Source organism: Mustela putorius, unplaced genomic scaffold (genome assembly GCF_011764305.1).
Source record: "Mustela putorius furo isolate JIRA1106 unplaced genomic scaffold, ASM1176430v1.1 tig00000640_pilon_pilon_pilon, whole genome shotgun sequence".
Taxonomy (NCBI): Eukaryota; Metazoa; Chordata; class Mammalia; order Carnivora; family Mustelidae; genus Mustela; species Mustela putorius.
Window position 1 is genome coordinate 4,222,688 of NW_025421432.1, and position 23,265 is coordinate 4,245,952.

At 34.1% G+C, this 23,265-nt stretch overlaps 1 protein-coding gene across 3 annotated transcripts in view; it reads left to right on the top strand.

Moving 5' to 3' along the window:
• The window catches only part of LRRIQ1 (leucine rich repeats and IQ motif containing 1), a 214,199-nt gene that overhangs the window by 52,167 nt on the left and 138,767 nt on the right, over nt 1-23,265 (top strand). For all 3 annotated transcript variants that reach the window (XM_045082964.1, XM_045082966.1, XM_045082965.1), the window contains exons 13-14: nt 3,879-3,952; nt 10,548-10,641. In XM_045082964.1, the coding sequence (XP_044938899.1) occupies nt 3,879-3,952; nt 10,548-10,641 (168 nt within the window). The remainder of the gene's footprint in view (nt 1-3,878; nt 3,953-10,547; nt 10,642-23,265) is intronic.

Sequence of the window (23,265 nt, forward strand, 5' to 3'; positions counted from 1 at the left end):
CCATCTCGTTTCATTTATTCTTTTCCTACCCGCCAAGCCCCCCACGTTGCTTCTCCACTTCCTCATATCAGGGAGATCTTATGATAGTTGTCTTTCTCTGATTCACTTATTTCAATAAGCATAATACCCTCTGGTTCCATCCACGTTGTTGCAAATGGCAAGATTTCATTTCTTTTGATGGCTTCATTGTATTCCATTGTATATATACACCACATCTTCTTTATCCATTCATCTGTTGATGGACAGCTAGGTTCTTTCCATAGTTTGGCTATTGTGGACATTGCTGCTATAGACACTAAATTTTTTAAGAATACTGTCATTTAAATATATTCTTTATGGTCTCTCATAGTTCTTTGCACATTTAATTTTCTATCATTTCTTTTAAGATTTTATATATTTGACAGAGAGAGATCACATGTAGGCAGAGGAGGCAGACAGAGAGAGAGAGAGGGAAGCAGGCTCCCTGCTGAGCAGGGAAATATGATTGATAGAAATGGACATAGAGAGTAGTAAAATCATTTCTTGAAATCATAGTGTAAAAATGATCTTCAACCTTGGGATTTTTCACAATAAGCTAATACCATTAACTATAGGAATTATCCATTGTACATTAAGATTTTACATGTGCATTGACTTTTTCAAACTATATCGGCTTTGGTAAAACTCAGGATCAGCAACTCTGAATGCTGAATCTACAACTTACCAGTCAGTTGACCCTTGAATAACTCTGTTCATACTACCAGAGCCTGGGTTTTTTATTTACATGTAAAAGGGGTAGTAATACCTATCTTATCTATTTGATGGAATACCAAATATTGATCCAAAAGGAAAATATATGTCAATACATTTTGCAAACCTCAGATGAGTTTTATAAATGTGATATTTGGATTTGTGATTGGTGTGTCTTTTAAATTGTATATATTTTTCTTTTAATTTCTGATACTTTCGTCACAAGAAAGAAATTATGTGTCCATATGTTTTTTCCCCTCAAAGTGAAATATAATAAAGAATGATACTAAGTACATATTGTTTGAAATCCATGTTTCATCTTGACTTCTGTTTTAAATTTTCATTAGGACATATGACTGTTTTAAGTTTGACTCTGCGGAGTCCTAACTGGAAGACTCTTGGCTTTATGTCTTTCTACTTCCAGTGAGACTCTAAGTAGTCTAAGTAGGAGCAGAAAGTGGAAACTATTACCCATTGGCTGCTCATTGTACAAATCTTTTGCTTTTTGTCGTCTTTGAAATTTATATCTTTTTTATGCCCAGGGCTAATGTGACAAGGTCAAATGGTATTAGGTTTTCACTAATGTCCTTTGTCTTTCTGGTTTGAATTTTCTTGGAAAAAAATATACACAGATTGTCAGTAAAAGGAAAAGTTCTAGAGATTTTAAAAAAAGAATTCTACTATTAGGTTTCTACCTTCCTAATGAATAGTCATAAAGGTGAATGAATAGCCAGTTTTCTAGATCAAAATTTTATTAAAAAGAAAAAGAACATGATTCTAAAAGAATGGTTATCTGAAAAGATAAAATTTTAATGTAAAATATTTTGTCAAACCAAATATTTCTTTACTTGGATTGATTGTTGAAAAGAGAATTTTATTTTTAATTCTGTGACTTCATTGGTTATTTTACTGGTTGTCTTCATATAACCTATATGTTACCTATACTTTGCCATATATAACTTACTGGTTAAAACCATGAAATCATCTGAAAAAAAGAGGAAAACTCTTGACCTGTTTATCTTTCAAAACCTTTTTAGTAGAAGGACAAAGATTTAGTATTAGAAAATTAATTAAAGCTACAAAACAAGTAAGAATTTTCTTCTTGATAAATGTATTAGGATTATATTGAAAAACTTAAATTTCTTACTTATAATAATAATGATCCAAAATATGCCCGAGTAGGAAAATCATAAAACTAGGACTTAAATTCATTAATTATGTATCAACAAAACTTTAATTTTCCTTCCTCCCTTCCTTCCCTCCTTGCCTCCCTCACTTCCTTCCTTCTTTCTTTTTCAGCGTACATGTGACATTTCAGTAAATTTTACTATTTGGTAGTATATATAAAAATAATGAAAAAATGTAACGCCAATATTTTATCATTTTTTTCTTTTATTACCTTGGGTGTTTTCCTCCTAGAGATTGTATTTACAAAGTGGTGTTGTGTAGGTTTGATATAAATAGTAATATTGTATTTAGGTTTAACTACAGTCAGAGAGAACTTTTTCCAGTTTCATTATTTGGTCTGGTTTTCATGGGTCGTTCTATCTCTCTGCTAATGCAGAGCAGGATAGTAGAAGAAAGGATCAAGGTTAGTACCAGGGTTAGTTTTGTGCCAGACCCCATGAGGCTTCCCTGTCACAGTATTATTCTATAAGCTTCTGACCTCAGAATAATAGATTTTCTTTTTTCATGACAGGGAGATGCTAGAAATAAAGATGTAAAAATATCTGCCAGGAGAACTAGAACGACAGCATAAAAAACAAGAAAACAAAAGAAGTAGAAATTAATGCGTACTTTTTTTTTTTCCTTTGGTACCAGAAATATTCTGTAGTTGAGGCATATTTTGAACTGGATGGAGTTCCAACATTTAGAGGGGTGGGGTTGATTGAGGAGACGTGTGATCGTTACAAGATTATATTTGAAGCAAAGGAATTTTTCTGTTGTTTAAAGATTTAGAAGGCTTGGCTTAATTTTTATTTCCAAATAGCTATGGTAATGGGATATTATATTACAGAATAAGTGTAGATTTGTCTTAGTTGGAAATGCACATCAAACTAAATTATTTTTTCCTTCATGGCTTTTATTCCCAATGATGTGAATATTTTGAATATCACTTACATTCCTTGCTTGTATTTGGGTTCTTAATGACAATTATATCTTAGAAAATGTTAGAAACTTTTAAAAAGTAGGAGGAAAAGTCAGTATTACTAGAATTTAAATATATATGCATTAATAATAAGTATTATTTTAAAATATTAGCATATTTCTGCCAAACTTGCTTATTCTATCTATATAAAGTATTTTCTATTATTACATTCCTTAGAAGCTTATTTCTTTTTTTTTTAAGATTTTATTTATTTATTTGACAGAGAGAGATCACAAGTAGGCAGAGAGACAGGCAGAGAGAGAGAGAGAGGAGGGGGTAAGCCGGCTCCCTGCTGAGCAGAGAGCCTGATGTGGGACTCAATCCCAGGATCCTGCGATCATGACCTGAGCCAAAGACAGAGGCTTAACACATTGAACCAGCCAGGAGGCCCTGGAAGCATATTTCTAACTTAGAAATAATCTTAGTGTAACTTTGGATACTTGTAGTACTTAAAATACTTTCAATCTGGTATACAAAAAAATTTTTTAATTAAAAATAAAACTAGTAACTCTAAGCTGTTACACTGTCAAAAAGTGAAAAATATATTTTTTAAAATTTTTATCTCTTAATGGTTTTAGTTTTGTGCTTGAGCCAGGAAACATTATTAAGATAATATAAATTCTCTATAAATTAGGCCTTTTATAAAAGCAAAACAAAATCAATAACAATAAAAAATATATTTATTTTTATTTAAATAGCCAGTAAACATTAAACTTGATGATATTGGTCATTGAAATTGAAAGTCCATGGTAATTTCCCTTTAAAAAATGAATATAAGTCTTCCATTATAGAATAAATACTTGGAATTTTATAATTACTACATTTTTAATTAGTACTTAATGTCATAATTGTATTTTATTGTATAATTATATATGTATATAATTACATACAATTGAATATTATCACATGCTTGTGTTAGTAAATATGTTATTATGGATTTACATCATAATAAGGACATCCCTATTTAAAACTTTTATGAATTTTATTTCTTTGTTTTCAGCTTGACCAAAATCATACCGCTTTTTCATTTTGTTTCTTTGGAAAAACTAGATGTCAGCAACAATTGTCTTTCTGGTAAGTTTAGAAAAATAGATAATTTTTAATAAGTATGTAATGAGCTTTTGAGTTTCTTTTCCAAATGTGGTAAGGGAGTTGTTTTGGATAGATGTGTTAATGGCATTTACAAATAACATATCCATACAATAAGGCATAGATGAGGAAAAATTTATCCTGCACACTCTTAAGATATTAGGCTAGGCCTAAGAATTAAACTGATACAACACAGATTTAGAAAAAAAGAATACTTGTTATTTTTTTTTCTCCGCAGTTTTGTTTGTATATATTTTTCTTGCCCTCTACTTCCTTCAAAGGCATTGTAAAATCGTCCCATTAAATTTCTTTCCACTTTTAAAATTGTATTATTGGGGCACCTGGGTGGCTCAGTCAGTTAAGTGTCTGCCTTCAGCTCAGGTCACGATCCCAGGGTCCTGCCTGCTTCTCCCACTCCCTCTGCTGCTCCCCCTGCTTGCACTCTCTCTCTCCCTCTCTCAGTGTCAAACAAACAAACAAACAAATAAATAAAATCTTTTTTTTTTTTTTTAAGATTTTATTTATTTATTTGAGAAAGAGAGTGAGAGAGAGCATGAGAGGGGGGAAGGTCAGAGAAAGAAGCAGACTCTCCATGAAGGTGGGAGCCTGACGCAGGACTTGATCCCGGGACTCCAGGATTATGACCTTGGCCGAAGGCAGTCACTGAACCAACTGAGCCACCCAGGTGCCCTAAATAAAATCTTTAAAACAAATAAAATAAAATCACATTATTTCCATATCTTTCTGGTATACCTGGGCAAATACCACAATTATATTTTCATTTGAATTCATGTATCTTTTACCTGTGAAGTAAATAGCCTAATGAAGATGAGTAAATTAATTTGTCTAACTTGTTGGCTCCTAACATGTACAAACACCCATTAAAAGTTTATTAACTTAAAGAATGATCAACTGATTTAACTGGCCAGTCCCTCCCTAAATTTACACATCTCAGTTTTCAGTCAGTCCCCTCATGGAAACAATCATAGTTCTAAATTTGTCACCGTAGGTTAACTTCATATTTTGCTTTTATTGCTTCTTTCGGTGTTAGATTTAAAAAAATCATCAGTTTACCACCTGTGTTTTATTCTCTGAGTTTTATGGTTTCAGGTCTTATGTTCAAGTCTTCAACCCATTTTGAGTTAATTTTTGTATATGGTGTAAGACAATGGTCAAGTTTCATGTTTTGTATGTGATTATGCAGTTTTCCCAACATCACTTATTGAAGAGACTATTCTTTCCCCATTGTATATTCTTGACTCATTTGTCATAAATTAATTAAACATATATGTGTAGGTTTATTCTTGGGTCTCTGTTTATTGATCTCTATGTCTCTTTTTATGCCGATACCATACCATTTTAGTGCCTATGGCTTTGTAATATAGTTTGAAATCAAGGAGCATGATGCCTCCAACTTTGTTCTTTCTCAAGATTGCTTTGCATACTCAGAGTCTTTTGTGGTTCTATATAAATTTTAAGCTCGTTATATTTCTGTGAAAAATGCTGTTGGGATTTTGATGGGGCTACATTGACTATATTTATTGCTTTGGGCAGTATGGACATTTTAACAGTATTAATTTTTCCAATCTAGCACATGACATATCTCTCCATTTATTTGTCTTCTTTAGTTCTTTTCATTAGTATCTTTTAGTTTTAAATATATAGGTCTTTCACCTCTTTGGTTAAATTTATTCCTAGGTATCTTATTTTTTGATGCAATTATAAATAGGATTGTTTTTTAAATTTCTTTTTCTGATGGCTTATTTGTATAAAGAAACCCAATAAATTTTTGTGTATTAATTGTGTATCCTTCAACTTCAGTGAATTTGCTTATTTGTTCTAAAAGTTTCTTGATTGAGTCTTTAGGATTTTCTATATATCATGTCATCTCCAGATAGCTACAGTTTTGCTTCTTCCTTTCCGATTTGGATAACTTCTATTTTATTTTCTTATATAACTGCTCTAGCTAAGACTTCCAAAACTGTGTTGAATAAAGTTGTGAGAGTGGATATCCTTGTCTTATTCCTGATCTTAGAGGAAAAGCTTTACCTTTTCACCATTAAGGATGATAATAGCTGGTTAGTGTGGGATTGTCAAATATGGCTTTTATTTTATTATGTTCAGGTACATTCCGCCTATACCCACTTCATTGAGCATTTTTTATCATAAGTGGATGCTGAATTTTATCAAATGCTTTTTCTGTATTGCCTGAGATAATCATATGATTTTTATCTTCTGTTTTGCTAATGTGATAAATTACATTGACTGATTTGTGGATGTTGATAAGTCCTATTTGATCATGGTGATATGTTTTTAATATATTATTGAATTTAGTTTGCTAATATTTTACTGAAGATTTTTTGTATCTATGTTTGTCAGGAATATTGGCTTATAATTTTCTTGTGGTGTTCTGGTCTAGTTTTGGTATCAGGGTAATGCTGACTTCATAATATGGGTTTGGAAGAGTTCTTGCTCTCTGATTTTTTGGAAGAGATTGAAAAGGATTAGTATTAATCCTTCTGTGAATGTTTTATAGAATTCCACCAGTGAAGCTGTCTGATCTTGGACTTTTGTTCCTTAGGAGGTTTTTGATTAAGATGGTTCAATCATCTTCAGTAATTGATCTGTTCAGGTAGTTGTTCCAATTTTTTCACATATAATTTTTCCTAGTAGTCTTTTATGATCCTTTGTATTTCTGTGGTAAAACTTGTACCATTTCTTTGATTTTTAATTCTATTTATTTGAGTCTTTTTTTTCCCCCTTTGTCTGGCTAATGTCTGCCATTTCTGTTATCTTTTCAAAGAACCAGCTCTTAGCTTTATAGATCTTTTTGTCTTTTTAGTCTTCATTGAGTTTATTTTTGCTCCAATCTTTATTATTTTCTTCTTTCTAATAACTTTGGGCTTTGTTCTTTTTCTGGTTCCTTGAAGTGTAAAGTTAGATTGTTTATTTGAGATGTTTCTTATTTTTAGAGGAAGGCATTTATCACTGTGAACTTCCTTCTTAGAACTGCTTTTGCTGGGGCGCCTGGGTGGCTCAGTGGGTTAAAGCCTCTGCCTTCAGCTCAGGTCATGATCTCAGGGTCCTGGGATCCAGCCCCGCATTGGGCTCTCTGCTCAGCAGGGAGCCTGCCTCCCCCTCTCTCTCTGCCTGCCTCTCTGCCTACTTGTGATTTCTGTCTGTCAAATAAATAGATTAAAAAAAAAAAAGAACTGCTTTTGCTGCATCCCATACATTTTGGTATATTACATTGCCATTTTCAGTTGTCTCAAGGTATCTTTTTTAATCCTCTTGATTTCTTCTTTGAAGAATTGGTTGTTTGATAGTATATTGTCTAATCTCCACTTATTGTTGAAATTTCATTTTCTTCTTCTAATTGATTTCTAGTTTCTTTTTTTTTTTTTAAGATTTTATTTATTTTTTGTCAGAGAGAAAGCGAGCGAGATCGAGCACAGGCAGACAGAGTGGAAGGCAGAGTCAAAGGGAGAAGCAGGCTCCCTGCGGAGCAAGGAGCCCAATGTGGGACTTGATCCCAGGACGCTAGGATCATGACCTGAGCAGAAGGCAGCTGCTTAACCAACTGAGCCACCCAGGCGTCCCTGATTTCTAGTTTCATATCATTGTGTTGGAAAAGATGCTTGACATGATTTTTTTTTAAACTGATACTTGCTATTTTCTTAGCAAGTGGTCATTTTTAGTCTTTTTTAAAATTTTTTTAATAAACATATAATGTATTATTAGCCCCAGGGGTACAGGTCTGTGAATCACCAGGTTTAGACACTTCACAGCACTCACCATAGCACCTACCCTCCCCAATGTCTATAACCCCACCACCCACTCCCTTCCCACCTCCCCCCGGCAACCCTCAGTTTATTTAGTGAGATTAAGTTTCATGGTTTGTCTCCCTCCCGTTCCCATCTTGTTTCATTTATTCTTTTCCTACCTCCCAAGGCCCCCTCATTGCTTCTCCACATCCTCATATCAAGGAGATCATATGATAGTTGTCTTTCTCCAATTGACTTATTTCGCTAAGCATAATACCCTCTAGTTCCATCCATGTCATTGCAGATGGCAAGATTTCATTTCTTTTGATGGCTGCATAGTATTCCATTGTGTGTGTGTGTGTGTGTGTGTGTGTGTGTGTGTGTATCTCACATCTTCTTTACCCATTCATCTGGTGATGGACATCTAGGTTCTTCCCATAGTTTGGCTATTGTGGACATTGCTGCTATAAACATTTGGGTGCATGTGCCCCTTCAGATCACGATGTTTGTATTTAGGGTAAATACCCAGTAGTGCAATTGCTGGATCATAGGGTAGCTCTATTTTCAATTTTTTGAGGATCCTCCATGCTGTTTTCCAGGGTGGTTGCACCAGCTTGCATTCCCACCAACAGTGTAGGAGGGTTCCCCTTTCTCCGCATCCTTGCCAGCATCTGTCATTTCCTGACTTGTTAATTTTAGTCATTCTTACTGGTGTGAGGTAGTATCTCATTGTAGTTTTGATTTGTATTTCCCTGATGCCGAGTGATGTGGAGCACTTTTTTCATGTGTCTATTGGCCATCTGGATGTCTTCTTTGCAGAAATGTCTGTTCATTGACATGATTTCTTAAGTCCATCTGGTCTAACATGTTGTTTAAGACTGATGTTTCCTTCTTGACTTTCTGTCTGGATAATCTATTCATTGATGTAAGTGGAATATTAAAGTCCCCTATGATTATTGTGTTGCTCTCTGTTTCTCCCTTTAAGGCTGTTTAATATTCAGCTTGAATATTTAGATGTTCCTGCATTGGGTACATAATGTTTACAATGTTATATCCTCATGTTGGATTGACCCCTTTTATCATTATGTAACATTCTTCTTTATCTCTTATTACAGTCTTTGTTTTAAAGTGTGTTTTGTCTGAAGTAAAATCCATTTTGTTTGATAGTCTAGTAATTTTTAAAAAGACTTTATTTATTTATTTGAGAAAGAGAGCACAAGCACAGGGGATGGGCAAAAGGAAAGGGAGAAGCTGAACAGGGAGCCCACATGAAACGGGACCCTGACTAAATAGGGAGCCCAATGGAGGGCTCCATCCCAGGTCCCCTGAGATCATGACCTGAGCCAAAGGCAGATGCTTAACCAACTGAGCCACTCAGGTGCCCTGATATGTCTAGTAGTTTTTAACTATCTATTGAACATTGTATATAATACAGTTTAGTGAGTAGAAATTGTTGTCTTCCTTTTAAAGGTATTTATGTTCAGTTCTGGCAGGCAGTTAAAGCCTTTATGGGTACTTTTTTTTTTTTTTTCCTGTCTTCTTTAATTTCATTCACTCTTAGGACAAGCCATTTTAGTTTTTAACTCAGTTGATGCCCCTACCCCAAGGCAATGTGTTCACTCCTACTGCATAGTCTTTCTGGATTGTAGCTCAATCTGTGAGATACTCAATTAGGTCTCATTTTGGCTAAGCTGAGACTCCAGTGCCTTCTACTACTATATGAACTTACTGTCATCATTCAGCCTTCAGCCTTACAGCTGGTGATTTCTGTTCAGTTTTTCGACCTTTCCCTGTGTGTGTGACACCTCACATTTGTCTGTGGACCTGTGGTGAATCTTCACATAGACTTCTTCCCCAATGCCCTCCTCACAATATACATATACACAGCTTCTTGTCAGTACTTTTCATCATCAATTCCAGCTTGTTCTAATATTTGCCTCCTCAGTCAGCAAAAGAGCTTCTTTATTTGGTCTCACTGCTCTGAAGTGGTAAACTGCATTCAGACAAAAAACCCCTGTGATGTAGGCTCACCAGGTATGTTTCCCTTCTCTCATAGTAAGGTTTAAAAACAAGTGCTTCCTATGTATTGTCTAGTTTTATGATATTTTTCTGTGGGAGAACAGTTTATTATAAATTACTCTGTAATGTACCCTAGATTGACCTACTATTCTTACTTTTGAAAGTAAAATAGGTCCATGTAACTCTAAGTATGTGTTCAGTTTTACCACTTGTTACTTCAGATTTCACTTCTTCAGATTCGTGCTAACTCTGGCAAAAACTCTTCTAAGCCCTACACACATTACCTCATTTAACCCTTATCCAATAAGATAGGTATGAGCCTGAATTACAAAGCAATTGTATGGTTTGCATAGGTTCACAAAGCTGCTAAATGGGAGAAATATATATTCTAACAGTTGAGTCTGTGCTCTTTTTTTTAAATTTTTAATTTTTTAAAAAAAGTACGTAATTTTAAAAATTTTAGTTATGTATTTGAAAGAGAGAGAGACATAGTGAAAGAGGGAACACAAGCGGGGGGAGTGACAGAGGGAGAAGCAGGCTTCTCACAGAGCAGGGAGCCCCATGTGGGGCTGGATCCTAGAACTCTGGGATCATGACCTAAGTCAAAGGCCGACACTTAATGGCTGAGCCACCCAGGTGCCCCCAGAATCTGTGTTCTTAGCATTTTGTATTCTGCAAAATAAATAATTTTTATAACTTTAATACCTAGCCAGTAAATAAGTGGTCATTGATTTATGATTATTTTTCTTTCTCTGTAATTACCCTCTATAATGATTTTTATTGTTTATTTTCTATAGATCTTACAAGTGCCATTAGGTGGTTTGATGCATGCTATTCTCTCCATGAATTGTCTATCACTGGAAACCCACTTCTTCAAGAAATAAACTGGAGGTAAGAAGCATTGTTGCACCCTATTATATACTTTATTATAGTTGCAGAGAACACAATCTGATGAAAATTGTTCATGTATATTCATTGCTTGGGAAAAGGTAACAAAAATAATTTAAAGGTTATTCAAAATAAGAAATTTTTGCAATATTACTTTTAAAAATATCTTCAACCTAAAATAATTTTTGCAAATGTATGAGCTATGCAAATTTAAAATGATTATTTTGATCCATACCATTGATTATGGGACAATTTTAGTATAAGATTAACTTGGGGCTTGTATTTATAGAAAATGCATTTATTGGGAATAACTTTTCTTCACATGTTATCTAAATCACATAGCTCGCTACTTAAAATTATTTTTTTCTGTCAGTAACTCAAAAGAGACTTGATGTCAGTTAAAGTATGACTTGTAAGGTTTTGTGAATCCATGCCTCTCTTTGAAATATTGCAGTGCCTAGATGTAATAGAAAATAAAATGCTAAAAAAAAAATAAAATGCTTTGTAATATTTTAGATGAATTTTCTTCTTTAAAAAATGTTTCTAAACTGAAATTCTCATACTGTGCTAACATCATTTTCCCCCAAATCGACCAGCATCTTTGTTTCCTGATGAGCATTTTTGAGATAAGTTTCATACAACAAACTTTGTCAGTTTTATTTATGAGTATGAATATTATATATAAACCACCACAAGTAAGATATTAACATTTGTACCACCTTAAAAAATATTATGTTATGCACCTTTGCAGTCAGTTGGGTCCCTCAGACTTTAAAAGTATCTCCTCTTTGGGACGCCTGGGTGGCTCAGTGGTTTGGGCTGCTGCCTTCGGCTCAGGTCATGATCTCAGGGTCCTGGGATCGAGCCCTGCATCGGGCTCTCTGCTCTGCAGGAAGCCTGCTTCTCTCTCTCTCTCTCTCTCTGCCTGCCTCTCTGCCTACTTGTGATCTCTGTCTGTCAAATAAATAAATAAAATCTTTAAAAATAAAAAAAAAAGTATCTCCCTACTCCTTAATGGATTTCATTGTTTCTGATGAGAAGTCTGCTGACATTCTCTTTGGAGACTTCTAAAGTTTATCTTATCAGTGGTTTTCAGCACTTTGATTATACTGTGGTTTGCTGTGGTTTTATATAGATTTACTCTTCTTAAGATCTATTGAACCCTTGAATCTGATGAATTTGTCATTTCCATAAAATTTAGAAATTTTTCGCCCATTATTTTTTCACACATTTTTCCTGCCTCCTTCCTCTCTTGTACAACTAGGATGCCAATTTCACCAATATCAGATCACTTGATATATTCTAGAAGTTGCTATTTCTCTGTTCTTCTATCTATTATGCCTTTTTTCTGCCTGTAGTTCACTCTAGACAGTTATTGCTGTATCTTCAGACTTTCTGATATTTTCCTCTAACATATTTATTTTGTTGTTAAGTCCAGACTTAATAATTCAGATACTATGTTTTTCATCTGTAAAAATTCCATTTACTTTTTTTTAATATCTGCAGTTTTTCTCCTAATCATGCTCATGTTTTCCTGAATCACCTTGAACATATGAAGAATATTTGTAATAGCTGTTTCAAAATCCTTGTCTGCTGGTTTCATTATCTGTATCGTTTGGGGTCTAGTTTTGTTGATTTTTTCCCCCAATTCTAGCTCATGTTGCTCTGCTTCTTGCACGCTTGGTCAATTATGATTATATTCTGGACACCTTAAATTTGGTACTGTTGATTTCTTAGTTTTGTTCTTTTTCTTTAGGCAACATCTATTTTGCTTCTGATGTACAGCAGCTAAGTTACTTGAAATTAGTGAGATGCTTTTAAAGTTCGTTTTTAAGTTCTGTTAGGGAAATCTCAAAGAAATCTTTAGACTAGTACCAGTTTAGCTTTTCTGCCCTGGCACTGACTCCCCGGTGCCTCTTATAGATATCCTTTCACCTTTGGCTGGTAAGAATTATTCCTGGCCCTATATGGATTCCTGTTAATTTTCTACCTCTTGCTTCTCTCTGGTTCTTGTCCTTGGACTTACTTATGTGGTTTTCTCTTATACATCCTCAGAGCATTACTCATTTACCCAAGTCCAGATGAATTAAATCCCAGAATTCTGAAAGACCTTGCATATGTCCCCTCCTCTAGTACTGCTGATTCTGATCTGATCTTCTCTCTTTTTATGTCTAGCAGCATTCATTTGTAAAACAGTTTAACATGATTTATTGTACATTTGACATTTGTATCATATAAAGTCATGGGTACATGAAGACAGAAGAAGTCAAAAATAGACAGGACTTATAGCCTAATTTAGCAAGATAAGTTTGGTAACACACTAAGTATAGAGAAAGGCAAATATGTACTGAAATTCAGGTGGAAAATCTGTTTCAGAATCCTCAGAGTTCGGATCAAATCTGTTAATCTTATCAGTTTGACCAGGTAGTAAAAATAAGACATTTATGAATAAAATATAGACAAGGAAGGATGCATCATTGAAAAGAAAGTTGTGATATCTGATCCTAGGGCCGAAGCAGTTGATTCTTTGTCCTGATTTGGTTGTTCTATGATGGGTGGACACAGGCAGGAAGATCCTGTTTCTGAAGACTTCCGAAGGAATGTATGTTATGGTAGAGCCAATGATCTGGTCATGTTTAAAATTCCTATATCTGACTTAATCCACTTGTAGAACAAGATAAGAGAGTCTAGGAAGTAGTCTCTTTCCTTTCCTTGTCTGAGGCCACTGCAAACCTCTGATACTCTCTTTCCATAAGTATTGATTTCCTGAATTTGTTAATTGGTCTTTCGTTAAGAAAACAGTATTTTTTTTTTTTTTTAGAAAATAGCATTTTTATACCAAGTCAAATACTTGTATAATTTGCTACTTTTTGATAGCTTGTGTAGAGTTATTATCTTTGCCAGAAAATGTTTTTCTATTTTCTTTAAAGCTCAATTTCTACATAAATTTCTAAAGTTACACTATTTTTTAGGGAAACCTGGTATGTTTTTACATGTTTTAAATAGAACTTGTCAACTTCTACTTTAAAAACATCTGTTTCTAGGTGCCATTTAAGCTGTGTAGTATAGAGGAAAGACTATCACCCAGTGAAGTGGTTTTCAAAAGTGTATCTCTAGACAAGCAACTTCATCATCACTTGGACACTTGTTAGAAATGCAAAATCTTGGACTTTGTCCATATTCATTTAATCAGAAACTAGGGATGATGTTTAGTAATCTGTGTTTCTTCTTCTTCTTTTTTTAAAGATACTATTTATATGACAGAAAGAGACAGTGAGAGAGTGAACACAAGCGGGGTGAGTGGGAGAGGAATAAGCAGGCTTCCCTCTGAGCAGGGAGCCCAATGTGGGGCTCGATCCCAGGACCTTAGGATCATGACCTGAGTTGAAGGCAGACGGTTAATGACTGAGCCATCCAGGCGTCCCAGTAATGGGTGTTTAAATAAGCCCTTTGAATGATTGATGCATGCTAAAGTTTGGAAATCACTGTGTTTTTAAACAAGGACATCCTATTCTTGCCATATACTGTGTGATCCTGGACAAGTAACTACTTAACTATGTCTCTGAAACTCACTGGTAAAATGAAATAATAATAGTACCTATCTTATGGGGGTAGTTATGATAATCGAATGGGATAAGACACATACTTTGTTGGGCACAATTCCTGGAACATGGTAAACATTCAGAAATCTATTTTCCATGCGAAGGCTAACCACACTATAGGCTCTCATTAAATCACCAAATATTCAGTCTATGCCTACTATATCCAGCCATTGTCCCAACATTTTGGACACTATAAAGGAAATTCTGTGCACTCCATGATTTTAAACCATGTTTATAATCTTGATAGGATATAAAATGTATGCAACAAATAATAGCCATGAAAACCAATAGTGACAGCAAACCCTGTCATAGTGTTTACCTTGTGCCCAGCACTGTTCTCATTTAATATTTACAATATGCCTGATAAAGTAGCTAGCTAGTATTCCCATTTTACAGGGGAAACAGAGTCATAAAAAGGCTAAATAACATGCTCACAGCTAGCTAATGGAAGACCCAGAATTCAAACCCATGAAATCTGGCTTCAGTTTGTGCTCTTTGACTCGTACATTTCAATACCTAATACCAAGGTCAGATGATTATTGTAGGCAACACATATGCTTTAGAAACCCTGCTTTAATTTACTGTGATGAAGAAAAAAATATCTTTGCTGCAGAGTCAGACTTTGGGTTAAACATCAAAAGTTTGATAAGATTTAAAAATCAAGTTAAAAAGGGAAAAAAACACCCCACTTCCGATAGAGGAAATATCAATGAAAAGGAGGGAATGTGAAGGGCAAGGTTAGGCTCTGGTCTACTCAGGTGTAAAGGAGACAGATATGGGGGAAATATCTTTGGAAGGAAATAAGAAATCAAGTGCATGCATTTACAGTCGGTCAGAGAATGGCCTACCATCTAGACATATTACTCCATAGCAACTCTGAGTTGGATTCTGTAATTATTATTCCGATTTTACAGAGTTATCTACTGAAGCTTGGATTCCTTGTGATTTACCCAGCTGTGATGTAAGTGTCAGGGAAGGGATTTGAGTTCTAAAGCCTGAAATTTAAATACTCTACTTTACTGTGCCACATGATATATTGCCACTAGATTGTGAACAAGTCTCCTTTATCCAGTGGTCATGTAGAGACCCTGTAGCATACTAGAAATATGTATGGACCTTGTGAATAAACTGGTCAGGTGCATCTAGTTCCACCACTTCCTAGCTGTTTGCCTTGCACAAATTACTTAATCTAGCTGTGTCTCAGTGTCTTCACAATCATAATAATAGTAGCTACCTCAGGATTTATCCATTAAGGTAATATAGGTTGTACCACACAACAATGAACCCAGAGATTTATGTGGTTTCATAAATAGGAGCTTATTTATTGCTTATATTGTATCTGATATAAGTTTGGCCTCTCTAATCTAAGCAGACTCAGAAACTAAGGATACTTCCATTTTGTGGTTCTGTGTCATGTGACTTCAATGTAATGTGACTTTTTAAGGTAGTAGATTCTGGTGCGGGAGGGGAAAGAGGCCACAAAGAAAGAATAATGGACATTTAACCAGTCTGCTCTCAAAAGTGGCGTTGATCTCTCCTCTCATATTCTACTAGCTGTAACCAGTCATAAGGTCTAACTAACTGCAGAAGAGGCCAGAAAATGTAGAGAAGAACACAGCCACCAGAGTACGCCAATAGTCTTTGTGAGGAATAAATATGTTGCTGCATAAAGCAATTTATAGTAGTGCCTAGTATATAGCACAGTTGGCAAATGTTAGCCACTGTTTTTAAGGACCTATAGAGAAATTTTGAATAGTTGTATGAAAAGGAAAATAGTGTTTGGGGAAGATTTTTTTTTTCAGTAGCAAAGTGATAAGAGATTAGGGAAAGTAGCCAAATTAAATAGAGTCCAGGCATTAGAAGAGGGCTATGGTTTCACTTATTTGTGGAGCTTAACAAATAACATGGAGGACATAGGGAGATAGAGAGGAGAAGGGAGTTGAGGGAAATTGGAGGGGCAGATGAACCATGAGAGACTATAGACTCTGAAAAACAATCTGAGGGTTTTGAAGGGGCAGGGGGTGGGAGGTTGGGGAAGCTAGGTGGTGGGTAATATGGAGGGCACATATGGCATGGAGCACTGAGTGTGGTGCATAAACAATGAATTCTCATATTCAAAAGAAATTAAAAAAAAAGGATGATCTAGGGAAAATAAATAAATAAATAAAAATAAAATCTTAAAAAAAAAGAGGGCTAAAATTAAGTAGTCGAAGTGGTCACAGATTATTGTATAGATTCTTCTAGTTTAGAGCTAGAAGAGTGTGAAAATTTCCATACACAAGGAAGAGTAATTATATCTAAATAATTACTAAGTAATCTTCTTGGCAAGTGGTATTATTTATAATGAAAGTATCTGATGGTTTATTTTTACATAGATATTTTTATTTTCCTAGGTAACTATATGTGTGTGTGTGTGTATGTGTGTGTATAGAATATGTATGTATAATATATATGTATATGATATATATATGACATACATATGTCATAGATGACCAAAATTATTTATTGAAGGAATACATTACAGAATTTTACACTATAATATGTAAAAACTTGAAAAAAAAAGCATGTTTCAGACTGTCTCATTTTTCTATTGAATTTTTAAAATTTCTCTTTAGTGATTGAAAGTGTTATTACCTATAAATTGACAATTGATCTTATTATTGATTTGTAGTAATTATCAATGGCAGTTCTACAGCTAGGGTACTTTGACTTTTAGGGATCCATAATGTTTGTCAAGTTCCTCATGTTTCCTGAAAAACTGATCTCAGGACAAATTACTAAGGACCCCCCTAAATATGTGCCTAGACTTCTTGCCAGCTGAGAAAAGGACTCTCTCATTTGACATAGAAGTAGTAAAGATCTCCATCTAGATATACTAGCTCAAGTTCTGGGGCTGTGTTTTTCTTACATTAGGGTTTAAAACCCTAGTCCCCAGGTTTAGGCCTCCTCATTTTCATTTATTTTTATTATTTTATTTTATTTTTTAAGATTTTACTTATTTATTTGAGAGGTAGAGTGGTACATAAACAATAAATCTTGGAACACTAAAAAAATAAAATTAAAAAAAAATCTAAAAAAAATAAAGTGAGAGCAAGAGAGAAAGAGAGAGAACACTCGAGGGGAGTGAGCAGAGGGAGAGGATCAGGCAGAGAACCAAACCTAACATGGGACTTGATCCCAGGACTCTGAGATCATGACCGAGTTGAAATCAAGAGTCAGAAGCTTAGCCAACTGAACTACCCAGGTGCCCCTTTGGGTCCTCATTTTTAGAAAGCAAACCTTAGAGTGAAACTTCCCATACAAAAAGTGGGTGTAACTATGTCCAAAAGTCTCTGCTTGATAGGCCATTTTTGTTTTTAGGTATATGTCTTTATTTTCCTCAGTAGCTATATAGACCAAATCTATGATGACAAACAGAAATAAGTGGTTGTGCCCAACATTCGGAGCAAGTTCTTTTGCGGGGGAGCATGGTTTTTCTATTAGGCGTTGAGCAAATAGAACATGAATTTTCTTGCTGATTTGATATCAGTTCCATTTAAACAGCTGCCATGTCGCCAGTTGCAGTAACTAGAAACAAACCTATATATCCTGAATAATCTTTGAATTTATTTATTTATTTTTTGCATGAAGAATAAACAGTTTGTTGAATCAAATAGGCTGATAGAGAAATATATTGATATAAATCTATTTACATTTATAAAGATAAATATGCACATTTTACTACTATACTACTAAGTATATATATATATATACTTGTATATATATATATACACATACATAGTACTACTAAGTATATATATATACTTATATATATAGTACTACTAAATATATAAGTATATATATATACATGTATATATATACTTAGTACTATGTATATATATACTCAGTACTAAACTAATACATAATATACTAACTAAATATATATACTTTACAGTTTAAAAGAAAATATTTAGTTAGAAATAATATTGAAAGAAAAAATTAGTACTTATAGATGTACAATTATTTAGGTATTAGAATTTTTATGTTTAAATGAACTTTATTAGACTAGACTCATACCAACTTGAAAATTTTGCTTATCAAATTTCACTTTGATCAGTTGGCCTAATACAGCTTTCATAATTTCAAGAAGAGATTTAGTTATCTAAAGGGTATAAAATCCAGTAATCCATAAAATATGGATTTGTTAATGAAAGGATCGAGTCAAACTTTAAGCAGTATATTCCAATGAACTTTACATAACCCCTTGATACCAACAAAAGGATTAGTTATAGATTTTCCCAATTGGCTTCTTACTTTTATGTCGGGCCAGTGATAACATGGACAAAACTGATGTACTAAAAAATTCTCTTTTTAAAACTTAATCTACAGACTTAGTTTGGAATCTCCTTTGGGAATGTGTTTCGTTCATTAATGATGAATAGAGTCTCTTAAGTGACAGAATATTCACCAGGAAGTTTTCACTAAATGAAATATTGATTCAGCCCTTTGCTAGGAGGAGCCCAGCTGGAAAAACTAATGTTGAGATCTCACAGTATTCTTATACTTCATTTCCAATATGAATCAACTTTTTACAGCACTTTCTAATATATTCATCATAGACTCTTATAAGGCTACATTTGAACTTAAAGCCAACCCATTGCATTACTAATTTATACAGATCTGAGAACTATTCTTTAAAAAAATAAATTATTTTAAAAAAATATGTTGAACTTGAAACACTAACTCAAATGTTTATATTTATCATATAAATCACAAATTTCAAGATATTGTCATAGTCTTGAATATCTAAACAAGCTAAATTTTTACATCCAAAGAAATTTCAAATATTCTGACTCAAACTGAGAACATTTTTATATAAAGGTGATGAATTATAACATCAAAATATTTTCGATGTGAAAATTCAAGTCCTGTTGAGCCACATTCTCTATAATTATTTCCTGTAGCTATAATATTGTACATAATGATATCTATATCAATAGCCATATCTAAAATATAGTATTTGATGGCAAAATTATCATTTTTTTTCCCTTGTTGATCTGGTTAGTTAACATCCAAACAGCTTCCACATAATGCCATTTGTAATATCTAGAAACAAACCTAATGTCCTTTATTGCCTTTGGATTTACTTATTTTTCATTATTTTAATTGTCCAGAGCACAAACAGTTGTATTAAATACAATTTGCTGGTAGTAAAATATTGATATTTCCATTAATATGATAAAGCAAATTATTATATTTTTGCTTCTAAGATTATATTAGGTTATTTAGTTAAAATGGCTCCTTATTTTGTCAGCAATTATTTCTGAGTAGAAAGCTGATTTCTCTGTATATGTGATACATCCTCTGTAACTGTAGTGTTACAAGAATACTTTTCCAAGACAGTTTCATATCATTTACACAAAACCAATGGCAATGTTAATCAGTAAGCAGATCATGGGAATATAACTGTCCAGGTCCACAATATCTCTTATTTTAGTAAATTCTCTGACATATAGAACATGCTACAAGTTTTCAAGTAAGCTATATTTTTCTTGAAAATTTAAAACAATTATGAATGATTAGAACTTCAGTTCAACCTGGAGCATCTCTGATTTCATTATTTTTATTTCATTATTTTTTAAAGATTTATTTATTAATTTATTTAAGAGAGAACATGCACATATATGCACATGAAAGGGAGGGTTAGGGGAAACAGTGGAAAAGGGAGAGGGGAAGCAGACTTCTGCTGAGTGCAGAGCCTTGATGGCCTGATGTGGGGCTGAATCTCAAACCATGACCTGATCTGAACCATCCAAGTCACATGCTTAACTTAATCACCTCAGCCATCCAGGTGCCCTGAGCATCTCTGATTTTAGCACAACTCCTTGTAGTCTATTTTCCTCCCAATGCAATAGTTCTTAATTCTTTAAGGTACATAAAAAAGGGTATATTTTAAAAATGCAAATTCCCCAGATCCCACCAGCAGAGGTCTTTGAGCATAACTGAATCTAAAAAAGCATCCCAGATATCACTAATACAGTAGTTCAAGGATAGTCTTTTCAGAAACACTGCCCTGCAGGGTTGAAGATACACAGAGGGATCTAACCTTGAATTCCCATTCTAGTGGAACTAGAGAGTGACTAAGATAAAAAATAAATGTTTGAGACCTGTGGCTCTCATGAAAACAGTATGAATATTTTCTTCCTTTTGTTGACACCTCATTAAATAGGCAAAATAAGACCTGAAAGATGGCTGTTCAAGAGAGTCCTAGTTTTACTTCATCTGCATTATCACTGTGGGTCCAGGGTCCTGTTGAAAAGTTTTATAGGCCCAATAGCTTACTGTTATTTAACCAGAAATGACTGAACAAAAAAAATAAATCAGGTTTAACTAACTCTTAAGAGATCCAATTTACAGTAAGGAAATCTGCCTTATCTAACTTTTCTTGTAAGATATACCTATTCAAAGACCAAAGCCCGCTATTAGCATACCTCATTCCTTTGCTGGCTGGGTCCATTCTGGAGACCAAGCTATCAGACAGCAATTTGATTGGTACACAAAGAATTAGAACTGCTGGCTACTGTCTAAGGCTAGTTCCATCAAATTATTGAAGGCTTATGTTTGCTTTCTGTATTTTAGGAGATATGATCTAAAGAAATAAAATCATTAATAAGATTAGAGCATCTTTTTAAAACTGTCATGAACACCTATATAGTTTTAATTTTTAGTACTCTTTATTACTACATTTCTAAAGCATCTTTACTTAATACCTGGCATTTTATAGCTTTAAATAAGTTTGACATTATAGTTATTTTTGAAGAAAACTTGATCGGGTACTTTGAGGGAGATTTAGAATGCAATGTAGTTTCATTAGTAATGTAATAAATAATTTGGTAGGATAGAATATGGATAGTTAATATCTCCATATTTTAATTATTATCAGATTGAGGGTTTTTTTTAAAGGATTTTATTTATTTATTTGACAGACATCACAAGTAGGCAGAGAGGCAGGCATAGAGAGAGGAAGGGAAGCGAGTTTCCTGCTGAGCAGAGAGCCCGATGGAGGGACGCGGGGCTTGATCCCAGTACCCTGAGATCATGACCTAAGCCGAAGGCAGAGGCTTTAATCCACGGAGCCACCCAGGCGCCCCTATCAGCTTCAGTTTTAGAGATTAACCTTTCTTTGCATTAATGATAACTTCAGTCAAAGACTTTGTATTTAATGTTATACCTATTTTATTACCTCTGATTACTTCATTACCTCTGTGTTGAATAGCTATTATCTTAATGAGCATTCTGCTTTTGAGCACATCTTAAAATGAATTGAAACAGAAATATAATATATGTTACTTATTTAACCCTTTGTGGTAAGTGTTGTAGTTTATGATAGGAGAAATATTGATACCTTCAAGCCTAAAAAAAAGCGTTACAAAGATCAAAATATACAGAAGCAAATTTTCACTTGATCTTAGTCAAGAGGCCAGGAAATGATGGACCCAAGTTTTCATAACTAGCTTAAACTCTTTAGCATTGTAAAATGTCTAATAATTACCTTGAAGAACAAAATCTATTTGTGTTCCCTCTTTCCTTATTTAAATATCTGTAAGAAAAAAAGGTCTTATTTCTCAGAGAGTGAAGGGATGTGAAGGTGTGAAATTAATCATGCGTCCCCAGTAAATGAAAAACTGTGGTGTTTTTCTTCTCTTTTTTTGCTTTAATTTAAGGAGATATATTTATACCTTTCTTGTGATTATCTTTTATTAAGAACTAGCAAGATTGTAACTATATGTAGTGATGTGTTATGACTTTAGTTAACCTTTAGAATTTGTGCCTTTAGTGGACTACATCCCATTTATATATATATTATATATAAATATATCAAAATGTAAATTATCTATGAATTATTTATATAGATATATAAAATTATGTTTTACAACCGTGTTTATATAAATGGATATGTCCACCCTTACTATACCATCTAGGTTGAAGGATTAACTGACTGGAGCTTTCCTTCTCAAACCTTAGCATTTTATTTTTATTTATTTATTTTTAAAAGATTTTATTTTTTATTTGACAGTCAAAGATCAAAAGTAGGCAGAGAGAGGGAGGAAGCAGGCTCCCCACTGAGCAGAGAGCCTGATGCTGGGCTCAATCCCAGGACCCTGAGATCATGACCTGAGGCAAAGGCAGAGGCTTTAACTCACTGAGCCACCCAGGCGCCCCAAACCTTAGCATTTTAGTAATCTTATCTTGCCATCCTTCATTTAGTTTTTAGAAACTAAGCTTATTTTGTTTTGTTTTATTTTAATTCGAAAACTTTTTTTAAAAAGATTTCATTTATTTATTTGACACAGAGAGAGAGAGAGAGAGAACACACAAGCAGGGGAGAGCAGCAGGCAGCGGAAGGGGGAGAAGCAGGATCCCCTCTGAGCAGGGAGCCCAATGTGGGTCTCCATCTCAGGACCCTGGGATCACGACCCAAGCTGAAGGCAAACACTTAACTGACTGAGCCACTGAGGCACCCCTAAAAAATCTTTATTTTTTAGAGAAAGTCAAGTTAGCAAAATTAAACAAAAAAATATAGAGAATACCCACATACACCCTGTTCCCACAGATGAACAACCTCCCCCACTATCAACATCCTGCACCAAATTTGTATACTTATTATAATTGGTGAACCCACACCAACACATCATTATCACCTGAAGTCCATACTTTACATTAGAGTTCATTCTTGGGGTTGTGTATTCTATAGGTTTTGACAAATGTATGATGACATGTATCCACTATTGTGCAGTATTATATTGAATAGTTTTACTGTCCTAAAAATGGTTGGTGCTTTGCCTATTCATCCCACCCTCCACCTTAATCCCTGGCAACTACTGATCTTTTTGATGTCTCTATAGTTTTGCTTCTTTCGAGAATTTCACATAGTTGGAATTGTATAGCATGTGACCTATCAGATTGTCTCCTTTCACTTAGTAATATGCATTTAAGATTCCTCCATGTCTATTCATGGCTTGATAGCTCATTTCTTTTTAGCGCT